This window comes from Trachemys scripta, chromosome 3 (assembly GCF_013100865.1).
Source record: "Trachemys scripta elegans isolate TJP31775 chromosome 3, CAS_Tse_1.0, whole genome shotgun sequence".
In the NCBI taxonomy this organism is placed as follows: domain Eukaryota; kingdom Metazoa; phylum Chordata; order Testudines; family Emydidae; genus Trachemys; species Trachemys scripta.
Window position 1 is genome coordinate 94,958,605 of NC_048300.1, and position 15,253 is coordinate 94,973,857.

The 15,253-nt window shown below is 41.5% G+C and overlaps 1 protein-coding gene across 1 annotated transcript in view; it reads right to left on the bottom strand.

Annotated features, from left to right (window-relative positions):
* Positions 1–15,253, bottom strand: part of UST (uronyl 2-sulfotransferase) — a 276,029-nt gene that overhangs the window by 94,587 nt on the left and 166,189 nt on the right. Inside the window, exon 5 of the mRNA XM_034765450.1 lies at positions 5,265–5,418. Within this exon, the coding sequence (XP_034621341.1) occupies positions 5,265–5,418 (154 nt within the window). The remainder of the gene's footprint in view (positions 1–5,264; positions 5,419–15,253) is intronic.

Below are 15,253 nucleotides of genomic sequence, written 5' to 3' on the forward strand. Positions count from 1 at the left end.
GCCTCCCTCACACACACTATTTGGCTAGTTTTCATCCAAAGAAAATCTTTAGGAAGTAAATGTGGAGGGTTGAAGGCAGAAACCTGCCCAAGGATCAGCAGTATGCTAAAAGGCTGCAATGCTGTATGTCCAGGGGTAAAAATTATATATTTATTTTCTTCATAGCTAGATCAAGCATAAAACCCATAATCTCAGTTAAAATACAAGTATACACCTCTTTGCACTACAAAGGAAAGGGTTAAGATGCAGTTACATACTATGAAATTTGATTAGACAACACATCTTCAAAAATCTTTAACATTCTCAACGACTGACTTGTTAAAATGATTTTCACTGGCAGCTGGCCTATACTTTACTCAGACATGAACAACAACCCTCTTTGAATAAGACATCTGACAATCAAAGTTTGCCAAAAGGAGGAGGACAGAATCCAAAAGGGGAAAATTGTTTGTTTCCAGGCTTCTAATAGAGCATTAGGAACAGTGAAAATTAAAACAAAAAATATTTTTTACAAAGTTGCTGACAATGTCTCTAAAAGAACAAAATGCTCTTTGAGCAAGACAATGGGCTACTGACACCAACATTTTACTGGCCTTCTGTTACTATAATATTTTTTTCTTGTGCCTGTAACTTCTGTGTCCATGCAAGTATGTATGGAGAGAGAGAGAGTGAGTGAGTGTAAACTTGCCAGAGTACAAAGATGGTCATGTTTTTCCATTCTGCCATTAACATTTAAAGCAAGAGGGATACTAAGGAATTATACACGGTTATGAAGTTCCAATCCTGTAACAGTGCCTGTTGGAAGTAAATATACTGAAACTTTATGTATTTGGTGAATCATAAGTCTTAAAGAATGGATTAAATTGCATGAAGCCTTATAAAATGCTCACCAATTTTTAAGCATAGAGGTGCCAATCACCATACCTCTCACTTAAATGACAGGAGAGGGCAGTCAGCACCTTGCAGGATAAAGTACAATGTGTACCAGTAACCTCCTATTTTTTCCTAAAGGGAAGGCATGATGACTCTAGTATAAATATACTTTCCCAACTGTTCTGTCCTATACACACCACGGAACGCAACCACACACACGTTGCACACATAATGAAAAGCTGTTAGTCTGCCTTCCAAGGACAAGCATGAGAATGTCAACAATGACCCAAGATGACTCAGAGGCCTCTTAATATCCCCAGACATTTAGTAAATGCAGAAACACTTTCAAATGAGTTTTTAATTATATAGTAGATGTGATAATATTTTAAATGCTTAGTGTAACTCATGCAAGTACTCCAAGCAGTCATATGATAAGAGTAACAGAGCCAGAACAACAAAACACAAAAAACCCACTGCTCAGCTATATGCAAAAACATAGCCTTGTTTAGGTAAAACTGACCTCATCTAGGATGGTTATTGAAACAAATGTGTGTGAATTGTGCTGTGCAGAAGGAATTCAGAGTTGTGGTATGAAAAAGGGTACAGAACACATCTTGTACCTCATCTACTTCCTTGCCCCTCCAAAAAACTTACTTTTTTTTCTTTAAGATACTGGCCTCATAGATAGGAGGGAAGCAGTAGACGTGCAGCTATAACTTGATTTTAGTAAGGCATTTGACATAGTCCCGCATTACATTTTCATAAGCAAATGGGGGAAATGTAGTCTAGATGAAATTACTATAAATTGGGTGCACAACTGTTTGAAAGACTGTAAGAGTAGTTATCAGTGGTTTTAGAATTGGCTATATAGTGAGGTCCCACAGGGGTCAGTCCTGGGTCCAGCACTATTCAACATTTTCATTATTGACTTGGATAATGGAGTGGAGAGGATGCTTATAAAATCTGCAGATGACACCAAGCTGGGAGGGGTTGCAGGCACTTTGGAGGACAGGATTAGAATTCAAAACCACCTTGACAAATTGAAGAATTGGTCTGAATTCAACAAAGTCAAGTGCAAAATACTTCACTTAGGAAGGAAAAAAAATCAAATCCACAACTACAAAACAGAAAATAACTGGCTAGGTGGTAGAACTGCTGAAAAGAATGTGTGGGTTATAGTGGATCACAAACTGAACGAGTTAACATGATGCAGTTGTGAAAAAGGCTAATATCATTCATACAAACATAAGAATGGCCATATTGGGTCAGACCAATTGTCCTGTCTTCCGACAGTGGCCAGTGCCAGATGCTTCAGGGGGGATGAAAAGAACGAGTAATCCATCCTCTGTCATCAAGTGCCAGCTTCTGGCAGCTGGAAGTTTAGGGACACCCAGAACATGGGGGTGTGCCCCTGACCATCTTGACTAATAGCCACTGATGGAGCTATCCTCCATGAACTTATCTAAATCTTTTTTTAACCCAGTTATAATATTTGCCTTCACAACATCCATTCGAGGGTGTATTAACAGTAGTGCCAGATGTAAGAAATGGGAGGTAGTTATCCTGCTCTACACAGCACTGGGTAGGCCTCAGCTGGAGTACTGTGTCCAGCCCCAGCTGGAGTACTGGGTACCACACTTTAGGAAAGATGTGGACAAATTGGAGAAAGTCCAGAGGAGAGCAAACAAATGATAAAACACTTTAGAAAACCTGACCTATGAGGAAAGGATAAAAAAAAACCTGGGCATGTTTAGTCTTGAGAAAAGACGACTGAGGGGAAACCTGATAACAGTCGTCAAATATGTTGAGGGTTGCTATAAAGAGAACTGTGATCACTTGTTCTCCATGTCCACTGAAGGTAGGACAAGAAGTAAATCGGCTTAATCTGCAGCTAGGGAGATTTACATTGGATATTTGGGAAAACTTAACTATTAGGGTAGTTAAGCTCTGGAACATGCTTCCAAGTGGAACCCTGATCATTGGAGGTTTTTCTGAACAGGTTAGATAAACACCTGTCAGGGATGGTCTAGGTTTATTTGGTCCTGCCATAGTGCAGGGGCTAGACTAGATGATTTCTTGTCCAACCCCCTGCAACAGTTCTATGATTCTATACCATTTTTCTCTCTTGTAGTTCTCTAGACCCTCATCTATTTTGATTTTGTATCATTTTCTATAAGGTCACATAATAAGGCAGCAAGCGGTCCTATCACAAATGTGCCCTAGGGATCCTTTTCCTTGGGTGTCTCTAAACTTTGAAGTAAGCACTGTGGTACTTCAGCTGGTGAGGACAATCACAGCTCTGGAAAAAATTAAATATTTAGAAACTGGAACTGATCCATGTGGCAATAAGCAGCAACCTTACATGGTGCTGGAGTAGGCTAAAGCTTATTTCTGAAACTTGTAAGCAGAGTATTTTCAAATGAACATTTCATTACAAAATGTCATTTCTAGCTTTCATAACCCTTTCTTTAATATACTGGTTTATATTTATACCTAATGACACCCAATTTGTTAGGTAATAATGGGTGAGAGCTGGCACCATTGCAGCCAATGGGAGGTTTCACCACTGACTGTGATGGGGTCAGGATGTAACCTCATATTTGTGTCTTTGCTGGGAAATTATGTGTATACTACACATTGGAGATGGGTGTGCAACAGGTCACCTCAGGCAGTCTGTACTATTCTCAAGTTGCTGAGCACACACAGTATCAAAGTAAAAACAAAACAAAACACAAAATTAGCACAGATATATTCCACAAAACAGAAGATCAACCACTAGGTAGCATTTTTGTCACCAAAGAAAGCTGAGCAAAGAAAACCAAGAATTGGAATCAGATCAGTTGTCTCTGAAAGACCTCACTTGCAGCTGGTTGAGTCTACAGGAAGAACATGAAATTTTAGGGGGGGGGGGGGCAAAGCATCAGACCCTCCCATTCCCTCTTTGTTGCTCCTGGATGTGCAGTGCCCTGCACGGCTTCTGGAGAGAGGTGGGGCACAATGCTGCAGGAGCAAGGTGAATTCTTGACCCATCTTCGGGGGAGGGGGTTTCAGCAGCAGGCTCCAGCAGCGGGGCTTCAGGAGCCTGGCAGTGCAGCCCCGGGCTCCAACCGTGGGGCAGTGGGTACTGAACCCCCAGCTCTGGCCACATGGCCCTGGCCTCCAGCTGCGGGGCTTCGGCCTCCGGTTCCAGCTGCGTGGCAGCAGGCACTGTCCCCTGGCTCCAGTCCCAAGCTCTGGCAGAGCAGTGGCAGGCACCGACCCGCAGCTCCAGCAGTGTAGCTCCACCCCTGGCGCTGACACCCTGCCCCAGCTGCATAGCAGCAGGTGCCAACCCACAGCTCTGTTCCCGAGCTCTGGCCACGTGGTGGCAGGAGCTGGCCCTGGGTGCCAACCTCTGGCCACACAGCAGTGAGTGCTGGCTCCAGTCAGGCAGCAGCAAGTGCTGGCTCCTGGCTCGAGCCACACAACCCTGGGCTCTGGCACCCAGCTCCGGGTTCTGGTCACGCGGTGGCAGGCACTGGTCCCCGGGCGCTGACCCACGGCTCCGGCTGCGCAGCAGCAGGCTCTGATCCCTGGCTCTGGCCATGCAGTTCCTGTCCCCTGCTTTGGGCTCTGGCCGCAGGCACTGAGCCCTGCCCCTTGCCACATGGCAACAGACACCAGGCCCTGGCTTTGGCAATGTGACAATTGGACTTATCACCCATCCCCATCGTCCCCGCTGCTTCCCATATTTTTATTATTGAGTCTGCCAAAAACCCCTACAAATATAAATTACAATGATTTGGATGTGTATCTGTGCACATTTAATTATTTTTCCTAAAGTTAATTAAGTATTTTAGGAAAAAAGTGTCAGTGTGGTCACCAGTGAGAGTTGGTGGCCACACTCTGAAACTGCATGATGGACATTCTTGGTCTCAGTCTCGATCTCAGTCTCAAAAGCTATTTAAATATCCAGCATGACAAATAGAGGGCCTAATCCAATGTTAATTAAGTAAGTGGAAAGCCTCAGATTAACTTCAATGGCAGTTGGCTCACAGTTATCTTGACAAATTCGATATCTTCCATTGATGTATGCAGAAGGGCTCTGTTTAAATTCAAAAACTTGTTTCTCACCAAAAGAAGTTGGTCCAATAAAAGATATTAACTCACCCACCTTGTCTCTCTAACATAACAAATATTTCTGACCCAGGCAGCATATGCACTATACAGTCTGATTAAAATCAAGACCGTACAACTTAACATGAAGCCCGACACCGGGAATGACTGAAGGGAGACTAAAGATAACTCATTCTCCAACTTTCCAAGCATCTGGTTTCAATTTTTATAATTATGTATCTGGATGGTGAACAAATAAGTATTTTGTTAACAGCCTTTAATTTAAAAGAACTTACTAGATATCTTTCTTCTTGCCTCATACTTGGGGTGCGGATCATATGATTCTGCTCCCCTCTCCAGTCTCCAAATCGACGGAAAAAATAGTTGGATAAAAATCGGTTGACAGGATCCCTAATAATATTGATGTACACTGGTTGTTCTCCTCCAAACCTGGTGGGGGAAATGTGTAGATCTCATTAGATGTTTGCAGACATACATTCAGATCTCATAATCAAATGCTTTAAAATTGTTCTCTATGCAAGTTTAAAGCTGCTGGAAGATTAGAAGTTGTATGAAGGCCCTTATCAATGGTAAGAGTGCCTCAGCTCCTTCTAAGAGTGCACCAGGCCCCTTTAAGCTGGAAGGTAACTACAGTATTGTATTAAGATGCACACATTTCAGCCGGAGAAAATCTCCCTACTATGAAGAACAACTATGCCAACTATTATACTACTTGGGAACTCTCCTTGAATTTTTCAGTTCAAGTACTTTCTGCAGTTAAATCTGGTTCTCTGGATTCCTATTCCCGTGTACTGATTTCCCATCTGGGAAATCATGACAAGGCAGGGGTGGCCACAATGGAAGCAAAATGCAACCCATGGAGTTCTACAAGGTAGTCCTGCAATCACCTTCATCTTTAAAATAAAGACCATGACCTGAGAGATGACAGCTGCCAGCTTGCAATGCTCAATCTTGTTGCAGCAGCATTCATTTGGAAAAAGTGAAAGAGCTAAAATCATGCTTCACAGAGCTGGGTGGAATGCCTTGTTTTTATATGCTGTGGCTGATACAAATCTTTCCCCTTATTTTCATTAAAGGCTATTATTAAGTATTTATTTAGCACCTTAACTTTGCATGATGAGATATCTATATCTATCTATCTATCTATCAAGGAAGAGACAACCCCTGCCTCAAAGAACTTAAAATATGAATCACCAGTACATAGAGGTTTAAGGAAAAGGGGTAGAGAAAGTTGGGACCATCATTAAAACAAAAGCAAAGTGCAACCCAAGCCCCCAGATCTTGCAGATGAAGCCATAAACCAGAACTTCCTCTCCAGACAGAGAACACCCTCACAATAGATGCTGGATCTCTCTTTTGTTATCTCCCAAGGGTTGAGGCAATGGCTTACAATCTCCCCTCACTCCTAATTTCATGTGGTGGGGAAGGTAGAACAGCTGGCTCTCTACCCTATCTTTTGTTTTTAGTGTGCTGGAAAAGTAATCATATTTTCTCAATTCAAGAAATCATCTTCAGCAGAACAGGCTTACCTCACCAACCCAATACTGAGAGAAGGAAAGTTGCTTGTGCTCCTCCTTCAGCCAAAATATCTGAAGTGAAAAGGGGATATTGCAGGCTACAAAAGCCTCAAGTCAGCAAAATGGGAGTAGAGCCTGTTGGGAGAGAGGTATTCCTAGGGTGGGCCCAACCAGGAACTTGCCTGAACTAAGGATAGGGAGGAATGTTTTAGTATTTAAAAATTACAAAAGGACATGTTGATTCATGAAAGCACTTAAGCTGGTGCTTAAGTGCCATTGAGTTTGATAGAACATAAGCACATGCTTAGCATGAATTTGTGAATAAGGATACTTTCTGAATTGGGACCCAAAGTTTCAGTGTGTGTGTGGGGGGGGGGGGGGGGGGGAATTGATCAGAGGAAAGAAAATTGCAATTGTCATTTAGCAAGAGGGAAATAAAACTAATCTTTAAGTTCCTCTTAATTTTCTAAATTAAGACATGAGAATGAAATGTTAGAACGTTTTATAAATACAGAACCGGCAAAACGTTTTTAAATAGTGAATTTTAGTAAAAAAATAAAAATGTGCACAGCAATGTGTACTTGATATTTATTCCAAGACCTCTCAGTGAATGGAGTAAAGTCTGCACCATCTTCTTCTGTATGTGCCCACAGAAAAGGGAGTGAAGTCTGCAAGTGCTTATACACAACTAACTTTATGCATGCTAGCAGTTGGATTGATATCGGAGACCAGCTTTTGCAGCTTCTGTGCCATAATTTGTAATTGCAGAGACAACATAAAAAAATTGAACTTCTAGATTTAGAAACCAGGATGTTACTTACTTCCTGATTAGAACACTTTCAAAATTAAGTCTGTTTTGGCATTTATACTGATATGCATTTTTTCTAACAGCAGTTTGGAGTCTGAAATATTATAAGCTGTGTTTACACGATTATCTAAACTGTTCAGCTCCAGAATACAAACATCCATGGTAAGCAACAGCTGCCTGGCACAATAGATCCTAATGCTTCCAGGAAACAAGATCTTCAGGCTATTAACAGCAGCAACAAAGATCAGCAAAGTAAACTCAATATATATATATATATATATATATATATATATATATATATATATATATATGCTATATAGTATAAACATCAATAAAATCAAAGTAAATATTCTTCAAGGAAGATTAATTCAAACTAGGACAAGTGCAGAGAACTACTAGACTCACCAGGAAAATGGATAGCCTATTGTAGGAGAGGAGTCTAAAAGTGACTCGCTTGTTAGGCTAGCGGAACAAAGGCTGAGAGGGGCTATGGTTGGCTCTGGATAAATACACCAGGGGGGTAAACACCATGGAGGGAGAAGAGCTATTTAAACTGAAAGACAATGCTGTCACAAGAACAAATGGCCATAAACTGGAGAAATGTAAACGGGAAATCAGGTGGTTTCTAACCATCAGAAGACTGAGGTTCTGGAACAGCCTCCAAATAGGAGTACTGGAGGCAAGCAACCTGACTAGTTTTAAAATGGGGCTTGATAAATTAAATTATTGAACAGGATTATATGACAGGGTTGTCTATAATACCAGGGGGCGGATTCAACGACCCAGGAAGTCTCTTCCAGGCCTATATTCCTATTTAAGTTTTCAGTGTGAGGACCTTTTGCTAATATAAACAGTCATATGAACAATACTCCTCAGCTGTACTCATACATCCTGAATTGTTTTGCTCTGATTATATATATCATATTATTCATACATAAAGTACATGTATTGAGAAGCACACCACAAACAGTAATACTGAGCCATGCCCTCCTCAGATTGAGTGAGTAGAGTTTTGCCATTTCCCTCCATGCTGTTAGGATTGGACTATAAATATGCAAGGCACCTGATCATTCTAACTACATTATAGGGCTCAGCTGCAATAACTTTACAACAACCTGGGGCAGTGCCTCAGCTGGTGTCAATTGTCCTCTGAAGTCAATGGAGCTGGGGTTCTGCCCCTCTATTTCTATACTTAACTTCTAATCCTAACTGATTAATGTGGTATATAGTATCACTGGCAGTAACTGGTGCTACCCCAGTTATTTTAGATTTAATTGCATATTATAGCATAGTTTCAACTGTTGTGTTTACAGCTATGACTTATGAATAGTCATCAAAATAACCATTGGATTTTGGGGCATCAATAGCCATAAAATATCCATGATACTTATACTCATCAATAATACATCTACTTGTTCTCAGAAAAAAAAGTAGTTAATAAAGTTTTAAAATTAATTTAGAAGGTTGAACGATATGCCAAGTGCTGCAAGTTTTCTTTGGAAAGGGAATCTCCAATGTGTTCCAAATTCTATTTATTTGAATGAAAGCTCTGCTGAAATCTGCTAGCAGATCACATATAAATTACAACAGGAACGAAAGAATTACAAATGCAACACGGGTGGTTGATTTGGTTGGTTTTTAAATGGAGGATAGCTCCTTTACCAATAAGGTAGAGAGGTTCTCTCAGGTGTTATATACTTTAATTGCATTTGTTTCTATGTGAGGTTAAATACTCGGGGGAATTAGCCATTGCATTTCAGGCAGTTTTTGTATGCCAGCCCAGTAGCTAAAATATACACAGAAAGAATCAGGTTTACTCATCTCTTCAGGCAAACTGACTTCCTTGAGGGAAACAAGTTTGCCAGCCTCACAACCATACAAGAACTTTTGCTACATCTTAATCTTTTAACTTAAAAAGTTCCTGTACATAAACTAATACATTTAAAGCTAAAGTTAGTTATATTGTAATGTAGTTATATTCTGACAGTCACACATTACCAATCTACATTGGCACACATAACTTCCCTTAAAAAGAGATGACAACCTCTTTTTTATAGCTTTGTGTGACCAAGCATCAATAATGCTAATAGCACAATTGTCCAGAAACATTGCACATTTAATTAATTAATGGGACCACTGAGCTATTTCACGTTACCAGACATGGAGCAGGGCTTCACAAGAGGACTGCACAAAGACACTGTTAACTCAAATGACGATGACAACAGGTGAGTGCTTCAATTTTTCTAAAACTAAATTATATCAAAATGAATCTTCCGAAGGGGAAGTCTGAGTTACAGAAATAGGAGGGTATAGCAGTGTCGAGTATCAATATCCATTTCTGGCAAAGTAAACCTGTTTTATATCCAAAATACCAGAGGTGAGCAGGCTCATGAGGACCTTCCCAAAGAAGAGGAGCTGTAATCAGTAAATTTAACACAATCCTCAGACTAGTGTTTCTCCCCCACAGTTCTGCCGACCCACATATTCAAATCACAAGTCAGGCTCACCAGCAGGAGTATTTTTTTTTTTTTTTTTTTTAAATTGGGTACTTTTTATTTGCTTTGTAGGTTTTGAGCATTTAGGCTACACTTGGATCACATTTGCAGGCTTTTCTCTGCAACTATAAGGGCTCGGGATTTTTTCTTTTTTTAATGAAAGCTGAGGTTCTCACCCCAAACACAAGGCTTCATAAGTTGCCATAAGAAAAATCAAAATCACATCAAATAGTGCAAGGCTTACAATAAAATTGCAAGAGTTGGCAACACTGCACTCATTAATTAAAATTTCTGGAGCTATTATCAGTGCCAGAAATGTCATTTTCTGGAGTTACAACTTTGGAAAATATCATTGTAAAATAGTGATTCCTCTGTAAATTGCCTAGTCTACCAAACAGGAAGCAGATCACATTAAAAAGCATTGGAAGTCACCCTCCCTCTTAGCACTTGTCTTCATGGTGCGGCAGGGTGTACCAGCTGGGATGCAAGTTCTAGTGCACACTAGCATGTTGCACACTCATTGGACCAGGTGGACCCAGTTGGTGAGCACTAAAAGGTCCAAAGTGCGCAGTGATGTAGTACAGTTTGAAATGGGACTACATTATAACATGCATCACAGACCTTTCATAAGAATGGCCCTACTGGGTCAGACCAATGGTCCATGTATATCTTGTCTTCAGACAGTGGCAAATGCCAGGTGCACCAGAGGGAATAAACAGAACAGGTAATCATTAAGTGATCCATCCTCTGTCGCCCATTCCCAGCATCTGGCAAACAGAGGCTAGGGACACCATCCCATCTTGGCTGTCCTCCATGAACTTACCTGTTTTTTTTTTTTTTAACTCTGTTACAGTCTTGGCCTTCACAAGATCCTCTGGCAAAGAGTTCCACAGGCTGACTGTGCATTGTGTGAAGAAATACTTCCTTTTGTTTGTTTTAAACCTGCTGCCCATTAATTTTATTTGGTGACCCCTAGTTCTTGTGTTATGAGAAGGAGTGTTAACAATTCCTTATTTACTTTCTCCACACCAGTCATGATTTTATAGACCTCTATCATATTCCCCCTTAGTCGTCTCTCTTCCAAGCTGAAAAGTCCCAATTTTTTAATCGCTCCTCATATGGAAGCTGTTCCATACCCGTAATGATTTTTGTTGCTCTTTTCTATACCTTTTCCAATATAAACTTTTTTTGAGATGGGCAACCAGATCAGCATGCAGTATTTAAGATGTGGGCATACCATGGATTTATAATAGAGGCAATGATATTTTCTGTCTTATTATCTATTCCTTTCCTAATGATTCCCAACATTCTGTTTGCTTTTTTGAATGCCATTACAGGGTGTGCCAGCAGGGTCCACATGGATCAGTTGGTGTGCAACATGCTAGTGAGCACTAGAATGTACACCCAACTTAGTGTGTACTAATGCACTATGTAGACAAGCCCTTAGACTATATCTGCCATAGGCACAGAACAGGATTTCATCTGTGCCTTGTATAGTGCTGAGGAAACCATAATAGTTTAGCAAATATTAAATCAAATGAACTACTATTGTCTTCTAGACACTACCACCCCCTCCCATTTGTGACTGCATAACATCTCTGTGGCAAGCCAATGCTTAAGTAGACTATGAGCTTGTGTGTTTTTAGTTGTCTTCATGCATTTTAGTAGATGGCAAGACAGAAGGGAGCCAGTACCATGTGACTAGCCAGCTCTCCATAGAACTCATGCAAGTGCTGCAAACCTGTGAACTGACTGACTGCTTATCTGAGACTCATTTGACGGGGACAAGATCATCTTAATAACAAATCACACTTCCATCTAAATATATATGTAACCCCCTTTCCTGTTCACTGGCTCAGTATGAGGTTGTTCAAGATAGGGGAAGCCTGCTATGTGACATTTTACACAACATTGGGAAACTGAGCCTGAGGCCCTTATGTGCTCTGTGGTGTGTGTCAGTGGGTGTTCACCTCAGACCAGACCCACTCAGACCAACCACCAGGAACAAGGCTTTGTTCTGTAAAGAACATAGAACAGGATTACAGTCCAGCAGCGACATGCTCCCAGCTCAGTCAGTGCTGAGACCTCCTCCTGGGAGAGCAGAGAGTACATTGTACAACACAACCCACCTTACAAATATGTTCTAACTCCCACAATAACTAAACCCCAAAACAAACAAGCCCATGTTCCCCTGTATGTCATTTAAACTCCTCTTGGGGTGCTCTTTAAGACCTTTTTGGTCCTACCTGTAAAGAACATAGAACAGGATTACAGTCCAGCAGCCTCCTCTCTGCTTGCCTGCGATGCGCTCCCAGCTCAGCCAGTGCTGAGACCTCCTGCTGTGGAGGGCAGAGATACATCCTGGCAGGAACCAGGAAGTTCTCCCAAGATGCCAGAGTTTGTAGCCCACAACTTGTAGTTCATAGGGCTGCTGTTGAAGCACACTGGACCTTGGGCTATATATATTTCCCTTCTACTGTTATGTCTAAGGCAATTAGAAATGAAAGATTAGAGAAGAATATATTTCTCTAGTCTGCTTGCTTTGTGCATCTTACATCACTCTATGTATAACCAGTTTCATTGCTTCCCTGCCATAGTCAATCCTTTTTTCCTGTTTGTGTGGGTCACACAGTAGAAGAGGAGAGGAAGAAATTAAAAATAAAAAACAAGGTGGATGTAAAAACTACACAAAAATGGTAGTAGTTCAGAAGTGACACCTGACAACTTTTAATCCATTTTATGAAACTGACTAGATTTCAGGTCAACAATGTCCCTTTAATCAACAAAATATCCTTAAAAGTCTAATATAACTTCAGTCTTTATAACTTTATAGTTTAAAGTTATAATTTTTTGACTTATTTGAAGCACATTTATGATAGCACTGGGAAACCAAGGTTACAATAATCTGAAAGAATGCTCTATGCTGTCTCTGATAGGGTGTTCACCCCACAGAAGGGTTAATGTGGGCCACAAGGAGCCAATTAACTTTATATGCTGTAGCTGGAGAAGAACCAGGGATTGATAAGGCCTAATGACAGATCAGCCCAACTGGGAGAGGAATATAAAGTCAGGAAGCAAGAGCACGAAGGGGTTGCAGGGAAGAGATCTCCAGTCATTTCCTAAAAGAAGGGGGAATTGGCTAGGGACAAGGAGGAGATACAGGGGTAGAGTAAGTTTTGGGGTTCTGCTCTTACAAGAGGCCTAGAGGAGTGAAGTAGCCCTGGGGAGCAGTTGAATCTCTGGAGATAAACCCAGAGATAGGCAAGGAGATAAAGGTGGAGTAAGAGTCGAGGGAAACAACAACTGGGACTGAGACTAAGCAGACCTAGGTTGCTAGACATCGGGTCCCTGGGCTTGAACCAGACCAATAGGTGGACCTGGGATCCCCTTCTAGCCACTGGGAAAGTGGCACAGGACCTGGAATTGGAACAGAAGACTACCTGAGACAGCATATGGACAGCGTGTCCAAGAGAACTTAATTACCCCAGAAGTGGGGGGGAGACTGTATATTGACCTAGCCAGAGGACTGAGTCACAAAGAGGGAGTACCCTTGGTCACAGCCAGAGGGGCCACAGCTTGAGCAACCAAAGGAAGGGGGTGCTAGATGCGGCAAAAGCTAATTCCCAGACCCAGCCACAAGGAGGCACATGTAGTGAGCGGAACCCCCTTCACACTGTCTTATTCCACACAGTGTTTTTCAAAAATGTCCCAGAATACCGAAAGGCCAAAGAGCACATAGTAGTTGTGCTGAGCCTTCCATTAAGTGATGGTTACGGTCACTAATAGGTTGAGTTCAAAGGGGGCGGGGGGGAAAAGAGATATGAGGGACTGTAGCACCTTGTGGCCCTTCAATCAGTGTGCACTCTACAAGATTGACCTTGCAAGGTGACAGAAAGTGTCTCACAATGTGTATAATGACTATATATAAAAGCTATAGTTTTAAGCTTGTGCATTCAACTTTGACATTTCCTGACTTAAGGGTTTTACCATGCAGTCTTAACTTTTCTCTTAATATAGTTTTTAATGGCATTTCCTAAGGAAGAAGAAGTCTTAAGAAAAAAAAATCCATAAATCTAAATCTATTAGCTATATAATATTAGAATACCCTACACCGCTCCAGGTATGCATCCAAGTGCTCCTGCAACTGAACTGTTAAGCAAGTGACCAGTGAATGAATTAGGGCTGTTATACTCTCACTCTTTATTATGCACTAAAGCCTGGTTCATTCAACACACACTTTACTCCGCATCTTAGTAGATGTGTGCATTCAGTACACAGTCACATCAGCAGCACACACATGCACAGCACAGACTACTTCCCTTCCCAACATTGGTGTGTGATGGTTCAAACACATCACTGATTAAGTGATCAATTTACATTCTGTGCTCAAAGTGCAACTTTCAAAGCCTCTTAAATCAGCTAAATCTCAATCAGTTTTGAACAGAACAATCAAAGGCACTTCTCTTCAATTAAGGGAATCTCTCAGTTAAAATTTAACTTTCATATTCTCAGCCATTTCAGACACAACTGTTCATTGAAAGGTTGCACTAATTACTTATAATGCAGAAACTATAATTTTCTGAAATGTTATTCATACTAAAATACAAGCTTAAGTGTTTAACACTTCCTCCCCAAAACAGAAAATAAATGTCTAATGTAGAGACCAGGGCTAGAAAATTTAATCCTAAATGCAGGAGCGGCACCAGGGTTTTTGTCGCCCTAGGCGGCAGTGCTCCGCCTCTGAGCATTCGGCAGCGGCGGTCCTTCCGCTCCACATCTTCGGGGCACTTCGGCGGCAGGTCCCGGAGCGAGTGAAGGGCCCGCCACCAAATTTCCGCCGAAGACCCGGAGTGGAAGGACCCCCCGCCTCCGAATTTCCGCCAAGGGCGGCAAAATGCCACCCCCAAATCCTGTCACCCTAGGCAACCGCCTAGGGTCGCCTAGTGGAAGCACCGGCCCTGCCTAAATGGCCATGTTTATTAAACAGTTATGAGTAACTGAAAACAGGGTTTAGAACAGAAACCCTGACGTTTCTGAGAATAGAAACCCTGAGTAACTGAAAACAGGGTTTAGAATAGAAACCCTGCCTCAGCAATGTTAACTTCCGGATATTACTAGAATATCATCATCTAGAGATACTCCTGACCAGGCTAACTTTAAGTTATCATGAATATAGCAAGATTCAAAAAAGTGCCAGATATTCTTCCTTCAAAATGACTCTGTTGCTAGACTGAAGGCCCAGTTTTGGGGATTTCCCCCTGGCGCAGGGATGGAGAGACTTAGGGTAGGTCTATATATATAGCACTGCAGCGGTGCAGTTGTACTGATACAGATGCTCCCCCGGTTATGCAAACCTGACTTACAGAAATCCAAAACTTACCAAGAAGGTTCCGTAAGCTTTTTTTTTTTTGGGTGTAATTGTTGGAAATACTTCCCAACTTATG